The sequence below is a fragment of the Chiloscyllium plagiosum genome, unplaced genomic scaffold, assembly GCF_037043375.1.
Source record: "Chiloscyllium plagiosum isolate Xiang-an unplaced genomic scaffold, Cpla_swu_hap1 HiC_scaffold_23, whole genome shotgun sequence".
Lineage (NCBI taxonomy): Eukaryota > Metazoa > Chordata > Chondrichthyes > Orectolobiformes > Hemiscylliidae > Chiloscyllium > Chiloscyllium plagiosum.
This window is the reverse complement of record NW_028270161.1, coordinates 48,676,935-48,693,658: the sequence shown is the minus strand read 5'-3', so window position 1 is coordinate 48,693,658 and position 16,724 is coordinate 48,676,935. Positions and strand designations below refer to the sequence as shown.

General features: G+C 38.5%; 2 protein-coding genes across 14 annotated transcripts in view; one reads left to right on the top strand and one right to left on the bottom strand.

Moving 5' to 3' along the window:
- The window catches only part of eps8a (EGFR pathway substrate 8a, signaling adaptor), a 137,054-nt gene extending 132,409 nt beyond the window's left edge, over positions 1 to 4,645 (top strand). For 8 of the 10 annotated variants that reach the window (XM_087999648.1, XM_087999649.1, XM_043713536.2 and 5 more), the window contains one exon: positions 3,644 to 4,645. In XM_087999648.1, the coding sequence (XP_087855774.1) occupies positions 3,644 to 3,757 (114 nt within the window). In that variant the 3' untranslated portion in view covers positions 3,758 to 4,645. The remainder of the gene's footprint in view (positions 1 to 3,643) is intronic. The other 2 variants (XM_087999646.1, XM_087999652.1) reach the window with 1 other exon arrangement.
- A 7,920-nt stretch (positions 4,646 to 12,565) lies between these two features.
- The window catches only part of ptpro (protein tyrosine phosphatase receptor type O), a 171,239-nt gene continuing 167,080 nt past the window's right edge, over positions 12,566 to 16,724 (bottom strand). For all 4 annotated transcript variants that reach the window (XM_043713538.2, XM_043713539.2, XM_043713540.2 and 1 more), the window contains 3 exons: positions 15,946 to 16,081; positions 15,217 to 15,337; positions 12,566 to 14,186 (listed from right to left, as the gene is read on the bottom strand). In XM_043713538.2, the coding sequence (XP_043569473.1) occupies positions 15,227 to 15,337; positions 15,946 to 16,081 (247 nt within the window). In that variant the 3' untranslated portion in view covers positions 12,566 to 14,186; positions 15,217 to 15,226. The remainder of the gene's footprint in view (positions 14,187 to 15,216; positions 15,338 to 15,945; positions 16,082 to 16,724) is intronic.

The window sequence follows — 16,724 nt, the reverse complement described above, 5'->3', positions numbered from 1 at the left end:
TGCTCAACAACCTTGGGCAAAAAATAATTATGGTTTAATGAAAAGCAAATTATATATTGATAATGGAGTAATTGACATGGTTTATACACTATATATTATAAGAGACTGCTTCACTATTTAAAACAAAATCCTATTGACCAGATTCTGGTTTCACAGTCCTTCATTACATTTCCCACTACAGTACAGGAATGTGGTGATGACATCATCTTTGTACACTCGGACTTTTGCTTACCTATCGGAGATGCTGTTGTGGTTTGTTGAAGGCCATGCTGGTGCAGCTGATGTGGGCTGATTCTCCTAGCCTCAAGGCATTTTGAAAGATGTGGCTGCCAGGACAAATGAAGTGTTGCACATCTTCTGGAGTGTCTCCTATAGCAAATATGGTGAGGTGGAATATTTGACTGTCTAGGTCTGGGTTGATCTGAGTTTTATTTGGCCACATTCAAGAACAGCCTGAATCTCTTGTTCGTAGAATTGAAGAGATTGAAGGGTGTTGTGGAGATCTACAGCATAGAGAAAGGCCATTTGACCAGTCAATTCTGTGCCAGTTAAAAGCAACCACCTAACTATTCTAATTTCATTTTCCAGGACTTGGCCCAAAGCCTTGTGTGTCTTAGGCTTGGAAGTGTGCATCATATACTAAACTGTTATGAGGGCTTCTGCCTCTAACTTCTTTCCAGGCAGTGAAAACAAAATTCCTCGAAGCCTCCTGCTTACTTTAAATCTCTGCCTCCTGATCCTTCACCAAGGGAAAGCATTTCTTTTTGACCATTCCATCTACGTATCTCATTCTTTACTTCTCAATCATGCTTCCCCCCCCCTCAGTCTCCTCTGCTTCAAGGAAAACAGCCCCAGTCTATCTGATCGCTTTAGAACTAAAACTCTACAGCCCAATATCCTGGTAAAACTCCTCTGCACTGTCTCCAGTGCAATCGCATCCCTCCTGTAAAGTAGTTTCTAAAACTGTAAACAATACTCTAGCTGAGACCTAACCAACATTTCATAGAGTTCCAGCATAGCCTCCTTATTCTGTGCTTTGGCTAATAAAGGCAAGTATCCCATATGTCGTCTTAACTACTTTATCCATCTGTCCAGCTATAGAATTCATAGAATCCCTATAGTGTGGAAACAGGCCATTTGGCCCAGCAAGTCCACACAGACCTTCTGGATGGGTTACTTTTCAGAACCCATTCCCCTACCCAATTATCCTATATTTCCCCCGACTAATGCACCTAATCTATTCACCCCTGAACACTGTGGGTAATCCACCTAACCTGCACATCTTTGGGCTGTGGAAGAACCCCACACAGACTCTGGGAGAATGTGCAAACTCCACACAGACAGTTGCCTGAGACTGGAATCAAGCCCAGGTCCCTGGTGTTATGAGGCAGCAGTGCTAATCACTGAGTCAACATGCTGCCTTGTAAAGGGACTGGGGGCTTGCATGCTAAGGCCCCACTGATCCTCAGTGTTTACCTGGGTACTGTTCTTCATTATGTATTCCCTTCTCTTGTTTGTCCTGCCCAAGTGCATTGCTCACACTTATCTGGATTGAATTCCAATTGCCATTAATCAGCTCATCTGACCTGCCCAACAAAGGCTATCCTCCTCGTTTTTTACTACCGCACCAATTTTTGTATTATCTGTGAATCTGCTGATCAAACCCACTTACATCCTAAATCACCACAAACTTCAAGGGTCCCAATACTGATCCCAATGGGGCACTGTTGGACACCTGGCTTCCAGTCATGAAAACAACCCTCTGATTCTTGCCACTCAGCCAAATCTATATCTGATTAACCAAATTTCCTTGGATCCCAAGGCTCTTATCTTTGGTATCAGTCTCCCATGCCCTGCTGAAGTCTGAGTAAATTGCATTGAATGTATTGCCCTCATCTACGCACCTGATCATGTCTTCAAAACATTCAGTTTGTTTAAACAGAATTTCTCCTTAAAGCCATGCCAATTGTGATTTTGATTAATCCCAAGAGCAGATCAAAATTGTTTCCCAGTTGTTTCCCCGTCACTGGCCTGTAGTTTCTTGTTTTATCCTACAATCCCTTCTCCAATTCTCCAGGACCTCACCTGTGCCCAGAGAGGAATTGAAAATTATTGGCAGTGCCTCTTTTGCCTCACTCAACAGCCTGGAATGCATTTATCCAGTCCTGAAGATTTGTCTACTTGACTCTTAAATATGCCAAATTACTAAGAACCACCCCTTTGTCTATGCTAATTTCTTAAAAGTCCAGTGCAGAGTAGGCATCCACACTGCAGTTATTCACAATCTAGGGAAGTTTACGATGGTCATCTTGGTTTAAGCAAAGAGGTAATTGAGGTTAATATTTTCCATTCAGGCTGAGTGTTAGCCTTGAGCTACAAAGTTGCTGCCTTGATTTGAAATCTTGAGTTATTCTACCAGGGAAAAGGGTCTATTTTTTGATTTGGGAGGTCATGCATTTCTGGATTGCATATGTCAAGTCATTCCTGGTGAAGACTATGCTCAAACGCAGAAGTCTGGGCACAGGAGTCGAACACTACTGGCCTTGATGTGAGATTTTTGCTTTGTAATATGCTTGTTAATTAGTGGAGGGCAGTGCTTGTGTGTAAGCATGTTGGTTACATTATTAGACTGATTGGAATTTGAACTCAAGTTTTCTAGTCAAATCTGGACTAAGAAGCAATAATAGTGACCACAGACCTACTGGATTGTCATTAAAAATGCACATTGTTTAGTGTCCCTCCAAGCAGTCTATCCTTGGTCTGTCCTAATGCAGACTGTCATGTAGTTGGTATATAGTTACTGTCTGAGATGGCCTAATCTATTGAGTAGGAGTAGGCAGTAAATGCTGGTAACATCTGTGCCCACTCAATGAGTCAAAGGAAGTCCTTTTTTCTTTGGCCAATTATTTACCCCACTTCTTTGATAAGTGATGCATAACATTTGGCTATTAAATCCAGAACCAGTAGATGGCACTCTGATCATCATGAATTGACTTTGTGGAAATGGGAGCTAAGGCCTGAAAAGGTCAGGTGGTTATAGCAAGTTGGTTCTTTTGGTTTGAACATGGTTGCATCCATTTAAATAAAAATTGTAATTTTTTTTCAGTCCCATTGTCCACCTGTACCACCACTTTGAGTTAGTTCTTCAATTAGCAAGAGTTACAGTCTTGCACTGGTGTGTACAGTATCTAATGCACATAAGTTCAAAATGTTATCTGATCAGTCAGCAGGAAGACTGGGTGAAATTTGCTAATTGTGTAGCCATTATAAACCTGGGGATGACATAAGAAAAATGTATGGTCCAATAAATCTGGCTGGAAAAATCTAGTTCACGTTGAAATAAATTGGGAACTGTTGAGAAAATAGTCTAAATATGATTTGGTAATCCTAAATTAAATCACTTATTAATTTAAAATGCAAAAAAAAGTGTAAGTTCAATTTATATGGGAAAGAAGCTAATGCATGTACAAAGGGGCATTTAAACAGAAGTATAAATGAGTTATTAAATTCAGTCCACTTGAGTTGAACTTTCAGGTTGTCCCCTGCTCTTTGCTGTAACCACCTCACCTCTGAAGCCCCCACCCCACTCCAGACTGTCAATAACATATCCATGATTCTGAAATTGTATATTATTTAATTTCAGGATAAACGTGGGACCTCTGAACTGGAGGAGATCATGAAACGCCGGCAAGAAAAACTCAACGCTGCTGGCTGTGACTCTGGAGTAGAATCGTTTGATGAAGGAAACAGTCATTAATGAAGGGTGATTACTTTGAAACTTTTTCTTTGATTTTAGGAAGCCACTGAGAAATCATCTGAGTTTTTAGAAATTATGCGCAGGAGGCACAAATTGATCGACCAGTGAAGCGTATTGCTGGAAAGGACAAGATTTAATGAACATGTTTTGCTACGTTTTATTACTGTGGAGTAGAACAGAATTTCGTAAAAATATAATTGTGACTTGTTAAAATTAAGCTTATCTTTTGCCATCAAATTTTGTTTGTATCCTCTTTGAATATAATTTAATAGTTTATTGTAAGAGACTTAATACAGTAAACTAGGTTTGTCACAATCTGTAGTGAAATGATAAAGGGAATAAGATTGAGTCAGTATTGTCTTTGATTTAAATTCAAAAGATTTGTAAGATTATATTGGTGATGAAGACAATAGTGAAGCATTTTCTGTGACTGGTATTTAATGTACAAATGTCATTGTCGAAGATGCAGTTGGTCTAACAGCAATTTTTTCACATTAAATATACAGTTCTAGTCTTAAAGTATGACTAGAAAGTTGTATTTAAAAAAAGATAGTTACAACACTACTGCCCTTGGCATGGGACTTATTGATTTGGAAATGTACCACTGACACAACCACCCCTCCCCCACCCTCCTTCCCCATGCAATGTCATATCTGTTACAAATGGACACCAAAATATTTCACATGCAAATAGTTTATTTCACAGTTTGAACTTTAAATATTGTTATCTTGATGTAATTTTATGGAAACTTGCTGAACTGAGAAGAATGTTGTACATTTGAGAACTTAAATCCATTAAGAAGGATTTGATATTGTATTTGTATAGTTTCATGGTGCCTTTTTCCACACACTTCAGCTATAATTCTGAAATAAATAGTATTTACTGCTATACTCCTTGGTTTAAATTTATAACTGGATTTGTTTATCTCCCTCAATGCTCAAACAACCTTTTTAAATTCCTTGTAATACAATACAGGGAGTCATTTATCTCAGTTGGCTGAATGGCAGTGATACCAGTTATGTGGGTTCAATTCCTGCACCAGCTGAGGTTACCATGAAAGACTCACCTTCTCAACTTCTCCCTTGTCTGAGTTCTGGGGACTGCATCTTTGGAAGGATGTATTGACCTTGTAAGTGTAACACAGGCATAACCGTGTGATACCTTAAAACTAAGGGTTAATTTGAGACATTGCACAAACAATGGATCAACTCGGCATTTAAAAAGTTAGGGGCGAATTTGATTATAGTTTTCATAATAAGTGGAATAAATACTGTAGGAAGGGAAACTATTCATTATGGTTGAGAAGCCTAGGATTAGGGTGTAATTTTTTTTTTTGAAAGTTAGAAGCTTCAAGAGTCAAGTTATGAAACATTTCTACACACAGTCTGGTAGAGGTATAGTGTACTGTTCTGCAGATGGCAACTGATGCAAATTTAATTCTGTAAGAAAGCTACAGACAGGCTGGCCAGATGGGGCGAAGCAATGGAATATAATCAAGAAAAGTGTGATGTACTGCATTTTGTGAGGATTAACAGGGCAGTGGAGTAGATGATGAATGGTAGGACCCTTAGTTGTACAGAGAATTAAAGGTACTTGGTGTATATGTGAATAGATCCTTGATTGTATCAGGTTAGGCAGTTAGAGTGGCTAAAGTGTCATCTGAGACTATTGCCTTTTTGTCAAGGCATTGAATACAAGAACTGGGAGATTATGATGGAGTTATAAAGAATGTTAATTAGGCAACAACTAGAATACTGTGTACAATTTTGATCACACTAAAGGAAGGATGTGATTGCACTGGAGAGAATGCAGAGGTGATTCACCAGGATGTTGACTAGTCTGGACCTTTCAGTTATGAAGAGTGGCTACATAGGCTAGGGTTGTTTTCCTTGGTGCAGAGGACCACAAAATTATGAAGATTGTAGACAGCATTGGGTATAATTATCTCTTTCTCTCCCCCCCCCCCCCCCCCCCCCCCCCCCCCCCCCCCCCCAACCAGAAGGATCGTATATTTAAGGTAAGGGGCAAGAGGTTTAGAGGGGAATTGACAGATGTTTTCACCCAGAGGGTGGAGGGTATCTGAAACTCTTGGCTTAAAGGGGTGCGAGAGGCAGGAACCATTACAACATTTTAGTACATGGATGAGTACTAGAAATGCTATAGTATACAAAACAAAAAGACCAAATGTTAAGAAGTGGAATTAGGTTAGATATCTGCTTGATGCAAATACAATGAGCTAAAGAGCTTCTTCAAAGCTGTAATATTCAATGACCAATTTTAAATCTGAGAGATACAGCAAACATTATGGGCCCTGACTACATTTGGCTGTAGTACTTCAAACTAGTGCTCCAGATCCTAGATGTGACATTCTCCAAGGTGTTCCAGTACAGCTGCACTGCTAACATTCCTGTCTTCAAATCCAGTCCAACAAAAGACCACCCTCTGATTCTGCAGTCAGTCATGAGTAAAATTATGAAAATTATTGTTAACACTGCCATCGAGGATTGTTAGGCACAACTTACCATTGCTCAGTTAGATTCTGCCAGGGCCATTCAGCTCCACTCCTCGTTGCACTCTTCATCCAAACATTAAGCTGAACCCCATAAATGAGCTGAGAGTAAGCTTTTTTATGTGGTGTGACAGCAAGGAGCCCTAATAAAATTGAAACCACTGGGAGTGCCTGGGTAGATAGGGAAATATCCTTCAATTGGTTGGAGATGTACCCAGCACAAAGATGATTATTGCAGGTCAATCATCTCAGTCCCAGGATATCGCTGCAGGAGTTCTCTGTTGATATTTTTAATCGACCTGCTCAGCTCTTCCCTGGAGCAGGTGGGACTTCAACCTAGGCCTCCTGGCTCAAACTTAGTACACTACCACTGCACAACAAGTGCCTCGTCCTTTAATGGTAGTGTTGTGGGATCAATCGTGTTCCCTCTGTCATAGGTTTATAAGTGGGTGATATTTGCTGAAGAATTGCGACACTCATACTGAAGAAGTCTATCCACCTGAATCAGAAAACATGGAAACTGTTAAGTGACATTTGCAACATGTATCAGGCAACGACTATTTCCAACAAGAGAGAACGTACATATGGCCATCAATCTGATGAGGAATGGGTGGCTTGACTAGGGCATGAGAGTTGACTTGGAAAAGCTGGGAGGAGGGTGCACTATTGGGGTGAGGGTTGAAAGGGTTGACCTTGGGTAAAGTGGGAGAGAGGGTGATGCAGGCCAGATTGGATATAGTGCCAATGAATGTTGTGTCCATTTCCCTACCTGAGCAATTGGGTTGTATGTGGTCATTGACCATTTGAGTAACTCGGTTGGACTGATAGCAGGTGGACCACCCTCTACTTTGCCCACCTCTTGTAATATTTCTAAAAGGTCAGGAGAGGAGGCAGAGTAGAGGAGATGCAATTGGGTAGGTAAAGGAAAAGTCACTTCTGGAATTTTCAGCTCCTGGCCTGGGAACCTAGCAACAGTGGCTCATAGAAACCTAGGCAAAGTTTCAGGTCAATGACCTAACCTTTCAGAAGAATTGAATTGCTATCAGCTTAAAGCATGAATAGTTTCCTTTTCTGCACAAGCTGCTAATATTTTCAGTGTTTTCTGTTTTGCAGTATTTTAGACAATTGATGAGAAATTTGCCGATGGTTGACACTTTAGGTGTAGGAAGAAGATGTAGAAAATATATCGGATTTATCCCCAGTGCTAGACTGAGTTAAGCAGAATGTTTGGATAGAAAATGGGCACCAAAGCTGATCTCACAGGTAGATAACATGAGAGAAATATTTTGATTATTAATTTAATGTTCTGGGTTGAAACCCTAAAATTAGTTTGCAACTTTGGTTACAAGTGACTTTTTGTATCACTACTGGAATCTGTTACAAATATACAGCTTGAGTATATCTTTTTCTTCTCATCGACCTGTTCTGAGAAGTTATTATGCACCACTGAAGCAGGTAGGATTTGAACCTGGATCTCATGGCTTGGCGGAGGAACATTACCACTGTGCTGTAAGAGCCCTAGTTTGTGTTTTTTTTTTAAAATTAACTGAATTTTCTAATAAACCTGTTCAGAGACATTATTACACACCTCTGGAATAGGTGGGATTTGAACCCAAACCTCCTGGTCAAGAGGTAGGGTCACTACCACTGCACCACAAGAGCTCTAGTTTTACTGTATTTACTACTTAGAGCAAATTCAATAAATGTTGCAATTCATTAAAGTGTGTCTACCTTAATTCTGTCTGCTTTAAAGCGCTGCACCTTTGAGGCAACATTAAATATTTTCCCTAATCAACCTGTTTAGAGATGTAATCTTGCACCTCTGCAATTTGTGGGACTTGAACCTGTGCCTCCTGGTCCAGAGGTGGGGACATTACCATTGTTCCAAAACTCCTAACATTGCTTGAGATCTTTGTGGAGTACCTCAGTGGGATTTTGGCCAGTCCCCTGAATATCACCTACATTTCTGGATTGATAATTCCACTAGGCTGCCACCCCTTCTAACTTCGTTTTTTTTTGTTAAAAGAACTCTGTTTTTGACTGTTCGCTTTATGTCTTAACAATTTTGAGTCATTTGTTATTCGCCTGTCATGTTACATCTCTGCTGCAACATGGCGTTAGTTTTTCTCATTAAATATTAAAATAACAAGAAACTGTTACATCATAAGCTTGTATTTTATTGTTCCATTTGTCCTTTCCAGGCAGTTAACTTTTCTGGAAAATTGTCATGGTGGCCCTAATTGATCATTGCTATCTTATTCTGCATTTCAGTTTTACTATCCATTGCTTATCATGAGCTAATAGAGTATGCATTAACAGCATGTTAATTGGTGAATAATGACTTGGGAATGGTAGTCATACTTGCAGCGTTCAACAGTCAATGGAATTGTTCCATGCAAACCTGATTATTTTGTCTCCAACTCGCGCAGTGACTGTAAAACAGCAATATACCTGATTGTATGATTAGTTTCCACATCAGTGGCTGAAATGAAAGGCTTCATTTTCCTATGCTGCTTGCTTTACCCTGGACTCTTCAAACTGTCTTTCCCAGTAAAGTAGAAGATTTATTGCCAATGATCTGTTTTTCTCGTATGATCTAGCTGTGCTTTAAAAAATAGTTAAGAATTGAATCAGGAAGTTGCACTTTTATGCTCTTTCAAAATATATTTTGTACCAATAATGTTACTATGGGGTGCATATTGTTATGTAAATCTGTGGAAGTGGACAGCCTATTTATTATGTTCTTCATTTCAAATTTTGAAAATCCATTTCTGATAGGTGTCAAATTTTGAGTTTCTTTATATTCAATTGTGTAATTGGGCAATAGTACAATAGATTATCTTTTATAATGAAACGCAGAACTGCAGATATTGGAAAATCTGAAACAAAAACAAATTGCTGGAAAAACTGATCTGGCAGCATTTGTGGAGAGAAAGCAAAGTTAATGTGTTGGGTCCAGTGACCCTTCATCAGAACACTGTTTTGCTCAGATTCTGTTAACTGAGTTAGTTTGACTTTATATCCTTAATTTTTAAATCTGATTGCAGTTGAGTTCCTGGTGTCATGTTCCTGATTGGTTTGTCATTTTTTAAATCCCAGTATACTTTAGGTACAAGTGGGGGTTATAGATTTGAAATTATGCTGCTTAATACCTCTTCCACGTTAATGTGCCAGTGCTTATTTGAAATTAAACTAACCCTGATTGTGATCATCATAAGTACATCTTTAGGTATAAAACTACACCAGAGCATGTTAGTTTTATGTAAAACTACTTGTCAACCAGAATTTGGAAAGTTCCACTGTTTCTGTTGCTTTTCTCCAAACATTTAAAACTCTACTAATTTTGTTACAAGTCCTTAAAATAAGGTTTACAAACTAAGTACTGTACTTTTTATTCTCTTGAATGTTGAAGAAATAGTTCAGACTAAGTTGCAAATGTGCATAATCCTTACTGCCTTGGCACATGGGAATAGGAGTAAGTGATTCAGCCTTTTTTAAAATAATGATTGATCAATATCTTTACTGGTATTAGTTTCAAATCCCTTAACACCCTTGCCTAACCAAAATCTAAAAATCTCAATTTTGGAGCTCTTGAATTGAGTTAGATCAACATCTTCTCAGGGTTAATTATTCCAAATTTTCACTGCTTCATGGTGTGTAGTAAAACAAATGCTTCCCAGCAGAAACTGAGTTTTGCTTTAAGTTTCTTTTTTAGAAAAAAAAGTATTTGTCCTATTAGATGTCTTAATCATGTTTTCACTTTCTATACTTGAGGGATTGCAAACTAGATTATACAACCTGTTCTCATAACTTATGTTTTTAATGTTATTTCAAGATTTTATGGCATAGAAATAGGCTATTTGGCACCTTTTATACCCGCACTATTTCTATTATCTAGTGCCAATTTCTTGTCTTTTCCCAGATCCCTGCACACCACTTCTATCCAAATAATTATCCAATTCCCTCTTGAATGACTGAACTGAATGAATTGACATGTTTTTAGCCTTATTAAAATCTGTATTGCAGCCCCTCCAACTCCAATATCACCTGTCGTTGGTGAGATGCCCTGGTTGAATGCAGTGCTCCAAGTTCAGTCTCATTGCACTTTTATGTAATTGTAGGATAAAAGCCATCCTTTATGTTCAGCTCCATTGAGATGACAATTAACATCCCAGTAGTTTTTTAAAAATTATTTCTTGTCCACTAGTTTTAAATGATTTCTGTATATTAGTCTTCCAATTGCTCCTCCACAGTTCCTATCTTCTAAATATTTAGAAAATGTTTATCTGTTAATCTTGGGTTTACAGTGGATGAGTTTGCATTTTCCTGCATTGAATTCGATCTCAGTTTTGTCAATTCACTCTAATCTATCAATGTTTGCAACATGCTCTTCTCTTAGAGTGCAGTCTGCCTTAATGTCAGCAAATTTGATTTTACAACTCTATTCTTTCTTTTAAATTACTTCTGTAAGTATAATGAGCCCAGGTACAGTTCCTTAATCACATCTCGATAGTCACTGGACTATCTTTGTGGGTTATATGGTTTGAGGAAAGTAATAGAAAAGAAATGTTTACTCAATGAAAAAGATGCAAGAGTTCCAATAAGTAATTGCCCGTATGAATGAGCCTAAGCAGATGAAGTCAAATAAGGCATTTTGAGCTTATAAATAGAAACAGGATAAATAGGAATAAATTTGTGCTAATGATTGGCTAGAACAGTGTGCAGTTTTACTGTTTACGTTATAAAGGATATTAAGCTTATAACACCGAAAGCAAGGTGGACGTTTTATAATACCATGGTTGAGAAACTGTCATTGTGACTATATTTCTACTGAGCTAAAACAAAATTAGTGGAGCTTTTTAATTTTGAGAAGTTCAGATGGAGTTTGGGGAATTGCTGGTAAGGAATTGATTTTTATTGATGGGATTGGGTGTTATTGACTAGGCTAGAAATTAATGTCCATCGTTGGTCATGTTTCAGAAGGTGGCGGTGAGCTGCCTTGTTGAACTGCTGCAGTTAATGTGGTACAGATATGTCCAGAGTGGTGTGCAGGACAGAATTCTAGGATTTTAACTCCGTGATAATGAAACAGCAATGTAGTTTCAAGTCAGGACAATGTATGGCTTTGCGGTAACCTTTGTAGGTGCTTGTATTTGCTTTGTTCCCTTTGCCTTTCTGGATGGGAATGATCATTGGCCTGGAAGATGCTGTCTAAAGAGCATTGGTGAATTGTTGCATTGCATCTTGTAGTTGGTGCATACTGCTGCTCCTGTGTGCTCGTGATGGGGGAAATAAATATTGCACTTGTTACGGGGGTGCCTGTCAAGTGGTTGCTTTGCCCTCGATGGTGAGAGTTTCTGGAGTGGTGTTTAAAGTTACTTTCTCCAGGCAAATGGGAAGTACTCCATTATAATCCTGGCTTATACCTTGCAGATGACAGACAGGCTTTGAGGACCCAGGCTGGGAGTTGACTACTGCAGACCTCCTAGCCTTTGGCTATAGTATGTATATCGTGAGTCCAGTTTAGTTTCTAGTCAGTACTAACCTCAAAGATGATAGTTGGGGATTCAGGAGTAGTCATGCCATCGATTTGTGTCCTATTGAAGATGGGCATTGCCTGGCACTTAAATGGCAGCAAACATCTGCACCCACGCATTATCTCAAGCCTGAATGTTGTCCAGGTCTGGACACACTTAATGAACTGCTTCATTATTTGAGGAGATTGTGTGAAGGATGCTGAACATTATGCACTCCACCTCACCACCTACATTACATTGGAGAGGATGTTTGGATCTAAGACATTACTGAAGGAATTCCTCAAGGTTGAGATGATTGACTTCTGGCAACCACAATCCTCTCCCTCTGTACTAGGCATTATTTTAAGCAGTGAAGAATATTCAAGTTTTGCTAGGCCGCCTTGAGGCAACATTCAGTGAAGTGCCATGATATCTAGGGCAGTCTCTCCCCCTTCCCTGAGAGTTTAGCTCTTTTGTCTGTAAATAAGATGCTTCACTGGGCATAGTTATGACAGACTGTTACACCATAAAATATCTGAATTGGTTTGGTTTGTTGTGCAATGAGGAGATTCTTGCCCTGATGTGCTGTACTGTTTCATGATGCCAATGCTCACTCCAAATTGTTTTTAAAATGTGAGTTTATCGTAACATCTTTAGCATTTGTTTGAAATGTTATTATTAAACACTTAGTCCATTATATCCATAGACTAAATAGCTTCTTGTCGCCAAAGATTTTTATTAGTTCCCAGTAAAATCAGGTTGTAAAATAAAGTCACAAGACAGTGCAAATTAATGATTTATTGTCAGAGAGGTTTTCTTATATCGGTGCATTCCCAATACTGGTACAATTCAAAGCTGAAAAATCTACACTACTGCAAGCCACCAAAAAAAAATAAATTAGAGATACTATTATACAAAGATTTAATGTACAAATATGATTTATGAATGGTACAAAAGTGACAAACAGCAGAACAAGTGCTGCACATGTTTCTGAATCTTCATTTAAGCACATAACATTAGAAATGGTATGTTGCTTTTGGTGTCGTTGTATGAAGGTGCAGTTCTGGTTTGGGCCTGAGTAACACATCACCGGTATATCAATGTGAAGAACTTATTCTCTTCTGCCTCACCGAGAACTTCGAAAAATTGATAATGTTGTGTTCATGGAGTATAGTTAAAACTCAACCAAATGTTGTGCAGCATCTGGTTGTTCCATTTAATTTGGAGTTCTTTTATTAGATACTCTTCAGATGCATTTGTAGATATCTTGCTTTTGAACCATAATGGTTTAAGGCTAGAGATTTGTATGGGGTAACATCCAATAATTTTACTGATTTTAATTTTTAAAAAAATTTAAAATCTTTTCAGAATGGTGCAAACTGGTACTCCAATAATTATGGTATCTCACTAACAATTAGAATTCTAACTGTATAAACAGGTCTGGTTTGAGACTAGCGGTTTGCTTACTGCTATAGGAGTGTGGTTCTCAATCACTTGTGTTGAATCTTGCTGTCAACTGTCCAGTATAACTTTTACTTCTGGGGAGTAAATTTCCTGTGACAATTCACTAGCTAAACTATAGCATCGTTGTGCCTTTTGTAAAATAAAACATTTTGCATGATTCAAATTCAAATTAGCATTCTTTTCTCCCTCATCTCATTTTTATTTAGAGCGCCAATTTTATGTGCAGTCATGTGATCGTGTTTTTTAAGATCTAGGTAAATTCAGCACCCAAAAGGGCAGTGTGTGTAGATGTTGGGAAATATTTATTATAACTGCTAAATGAAAACAGTGAATTTTACCTCCTCTGCAACACAACAAAACTGTCAAGACACAATGCATTACACAACATCAATTTATAATCAACAGTATGTGCATTACTGAGGAATACCTATCAGATCTGCAGTGCCAGATAAATCATCTTAATCACCAATCTCTGATGCAAATGTTCTTTATTGCATAAATACAATAATTCCATGAATTCCTCAGTCATTTCACAGTTTTTACCATTTAATTTAAAGTGTGGTTTTATTTGGCTTGTATAAGAAAGGCTAGACGATTCCTGGAAAGCAGACGTTTAGTGAAAGTTTATCTTTGTAACATGGTGCATTAACTGAACACGAGCAGTGGAATGCAATACACTTTATTTCTTCGTTATGGACTTGTTGCTTGTACCTACTTTAACACTTGTTTCATATGAATTTGGTCCCACACTGAATTTTCATTGGTGGAAATAGTCCAAAGACACTACAGGTACTTTTAAGGCATTGTTCCAGAGCACTTTTTTTTAATGTTCTTTTCTTTTATCAGCTCTCTCTTGCTAGCACTGGTCCTCTGTGGTTAGAGCCAAGCCCAGGATGTACCTGAAGCTTAGAATAAAGCAGTGTGCTGTAAAGTTTGGAATCTGAAAGACAGTAGAAATTATAGAACATGGGAAAGGATAAAATGATGAGTCATAGAGATGTACAGCACGGAAACAGACTCTTCCATCCAACTTGTCCACATTGACCAGATATCCTAACCTAATCTAGTCCCATTTGTTAGCACTTGGCCCATATCCCTGCAAACCCTTCCTATTCATATACCCATCCAAATGCCTCTTAAATGTTGCAATAGTACCATTTTCCACCACTTCCTCTGGCAGCTCATTCCACACACGCACCACCCTCTGCATGAAAAAGTTGCCCCATATGTCCCTTTTATATCTTTCCCCTCTCACCCTATGCTATCAAGTTCTGGACTCCCCCACCCCAGAGAAAAGACCTTGTCTATTTATCCTATCCGTGCCCCTCATGATTTTGTAAACCTTTATAAGGTCACCCACTCCAGGGAAAACAGCTCCAGCCTATTCAGCCTCTCCATATGGCTCGAATCCTCCAACCCTGGCAACATCCTTGTAAATCTTTTCTGAACCCTTTCAAGTTTCACAACATCTTTCCGATAGGAAGGAGACCATAACTGTATGCAATATTTCAAAAGTGGCCTAACCAATGTCCTGTACAGCTGCAACAAGACCCTCCAACTCCTTTACGCAATGAAATTGTAAGCTTAAGTCAAATTTTATATCAGTATTAATGTTAAGGGATTGCATCAAACTCAACTGGCAGGAAACAACCTGCTTTCAAGAGTGTTTCACATATTGCAGGCAAGTTAAAAAAACTATTATGGTGCAAAACATGGAGCTTTGGGAACCATGCCTGAAGATTAATTCCAAGGAATTCAGTGATATTAACAGTTACCTTCAGTAAGGCAAGAGCACAAAACACCAGGGCTTTGCATACATTCACACCCACAAAAAGAGGAAAATTACTGGAGTTTGGGGTGGGGGTGGGGGAAGAGAGTATCTTGGGTTGGCCATCTGCTCTAAATGCTAATTTTTCAAGTGAGCATTACATTAAGATAACACAGTTGCCACCATATAATGGAATTCTTACCTTTCAGGCTTCATAGCTGGGAGGGTCTAGAATTCTCATATATCACATCACTGTTGCCATACTGTTGCTTTCTCTTTTTCCACATCAGCTGCACGCACCGATGAATGAAAATGTACTGTTCCTGGGTGGAAAAAAATATTCAAAGTAAGATCACCACAACTTGGAGTCATTGTCATAGAGATGAACTTGTGGCAGAGTTAGAACAGTTCTGGCCTGGCTCCAATTTGTAGGGTTCTAGATGAAGTAGTGAGCCCAATTTAAAAAAAAACTTGTTACCTTGACGTTATACTTTATATTGATCTATATTTATCTTCTTGAAGATAATACAAGATAAATCAATATAACATATTTCTTGTGATTTTTAGGAAGGCCAGATAATTCCATAATTTTAATTACAGTTGTCTCTGTAGCCTATGTTTTCACAGGCTTTTTTTATTATGCAATGTTAAACTTGCAAATCAGTAATGACATTTCTAAATCAATTTCACAATATGTAGAGCATTTCAAAATACCCTGAAAACAAAAGCTGCTTCATCAGAAGCAAATCTGAGTAAGTTGACAAATTTTCCTATCTCAGGGGACAGTGAGGCAAAATTCCAAGAAAAATTATATAATTACACCCAAGCCAATTGAATTCTGAACTAGTTTGCATGATTCACGAGTAACTATATTATTAGTAGAAGTTTGCTTTCCCCAATGAAACTCCACTTGTACACATCTCTGACCTACCTCTGTCTGAACCATTGATGTTCTGTATGTACGCATTTCAGTCACCAGGCCCAGGATATCTACGTACTCATGCTCCTGGATGTGCTGCATAAGTCGGTCAAGAGCTATAAAGGTGCCCGTTCTTCCCACACCAGCGCTAGACATGTCAGAAGTACATTGGTTAAATCATTATTCCTAAAAAGAGGTCTCACTTTGCCAATTATTGGTTGACTGCATAGTCTTAAGTAATCAATTTAGTTACTGCAGTATGGCCATGAAAGAAGCTCTTATTACAGCAAATGGATATTTAATGAAACATGCACTTCTTGAATTTATACTGCCCTTAGGAAGGATGTCAAGATGTTGTGGAGGAGATGTATCCGATTGGTACCTAAGTGTGGAGAGCTTGGAGTTGTGAGCATTTAATGGGGTTTTGATGGGAACTCAAAATTATTTGCTTATTTGGCACAATGGATGTTGAGAAATTGTTTCACAGATTTTCTTACTAATCTTTTCTGAATCGTGTTGCAAGGGGGATAGTCGCAGCAAGTATAACTTTAATGATTTATAAATGCTTGCAAGAGGTTATACATTTTGGTAGGAAGAAGGGGTGTGGACTATTTTCTAAACTGAAAATATTCAGAAATCTGAAATGCAAAGGGACTTGGAAGTCCAAGTTCAGGATTTTCTTCAGGTTAACATGCAGGCTCAGTTATCAGTTTGGATGGTGAATGCAAGGTTAGCACTCATTTCAAGAGGGCTAGAATACAAGGACAGATGTACTGCTAAGGCTGTGTAAG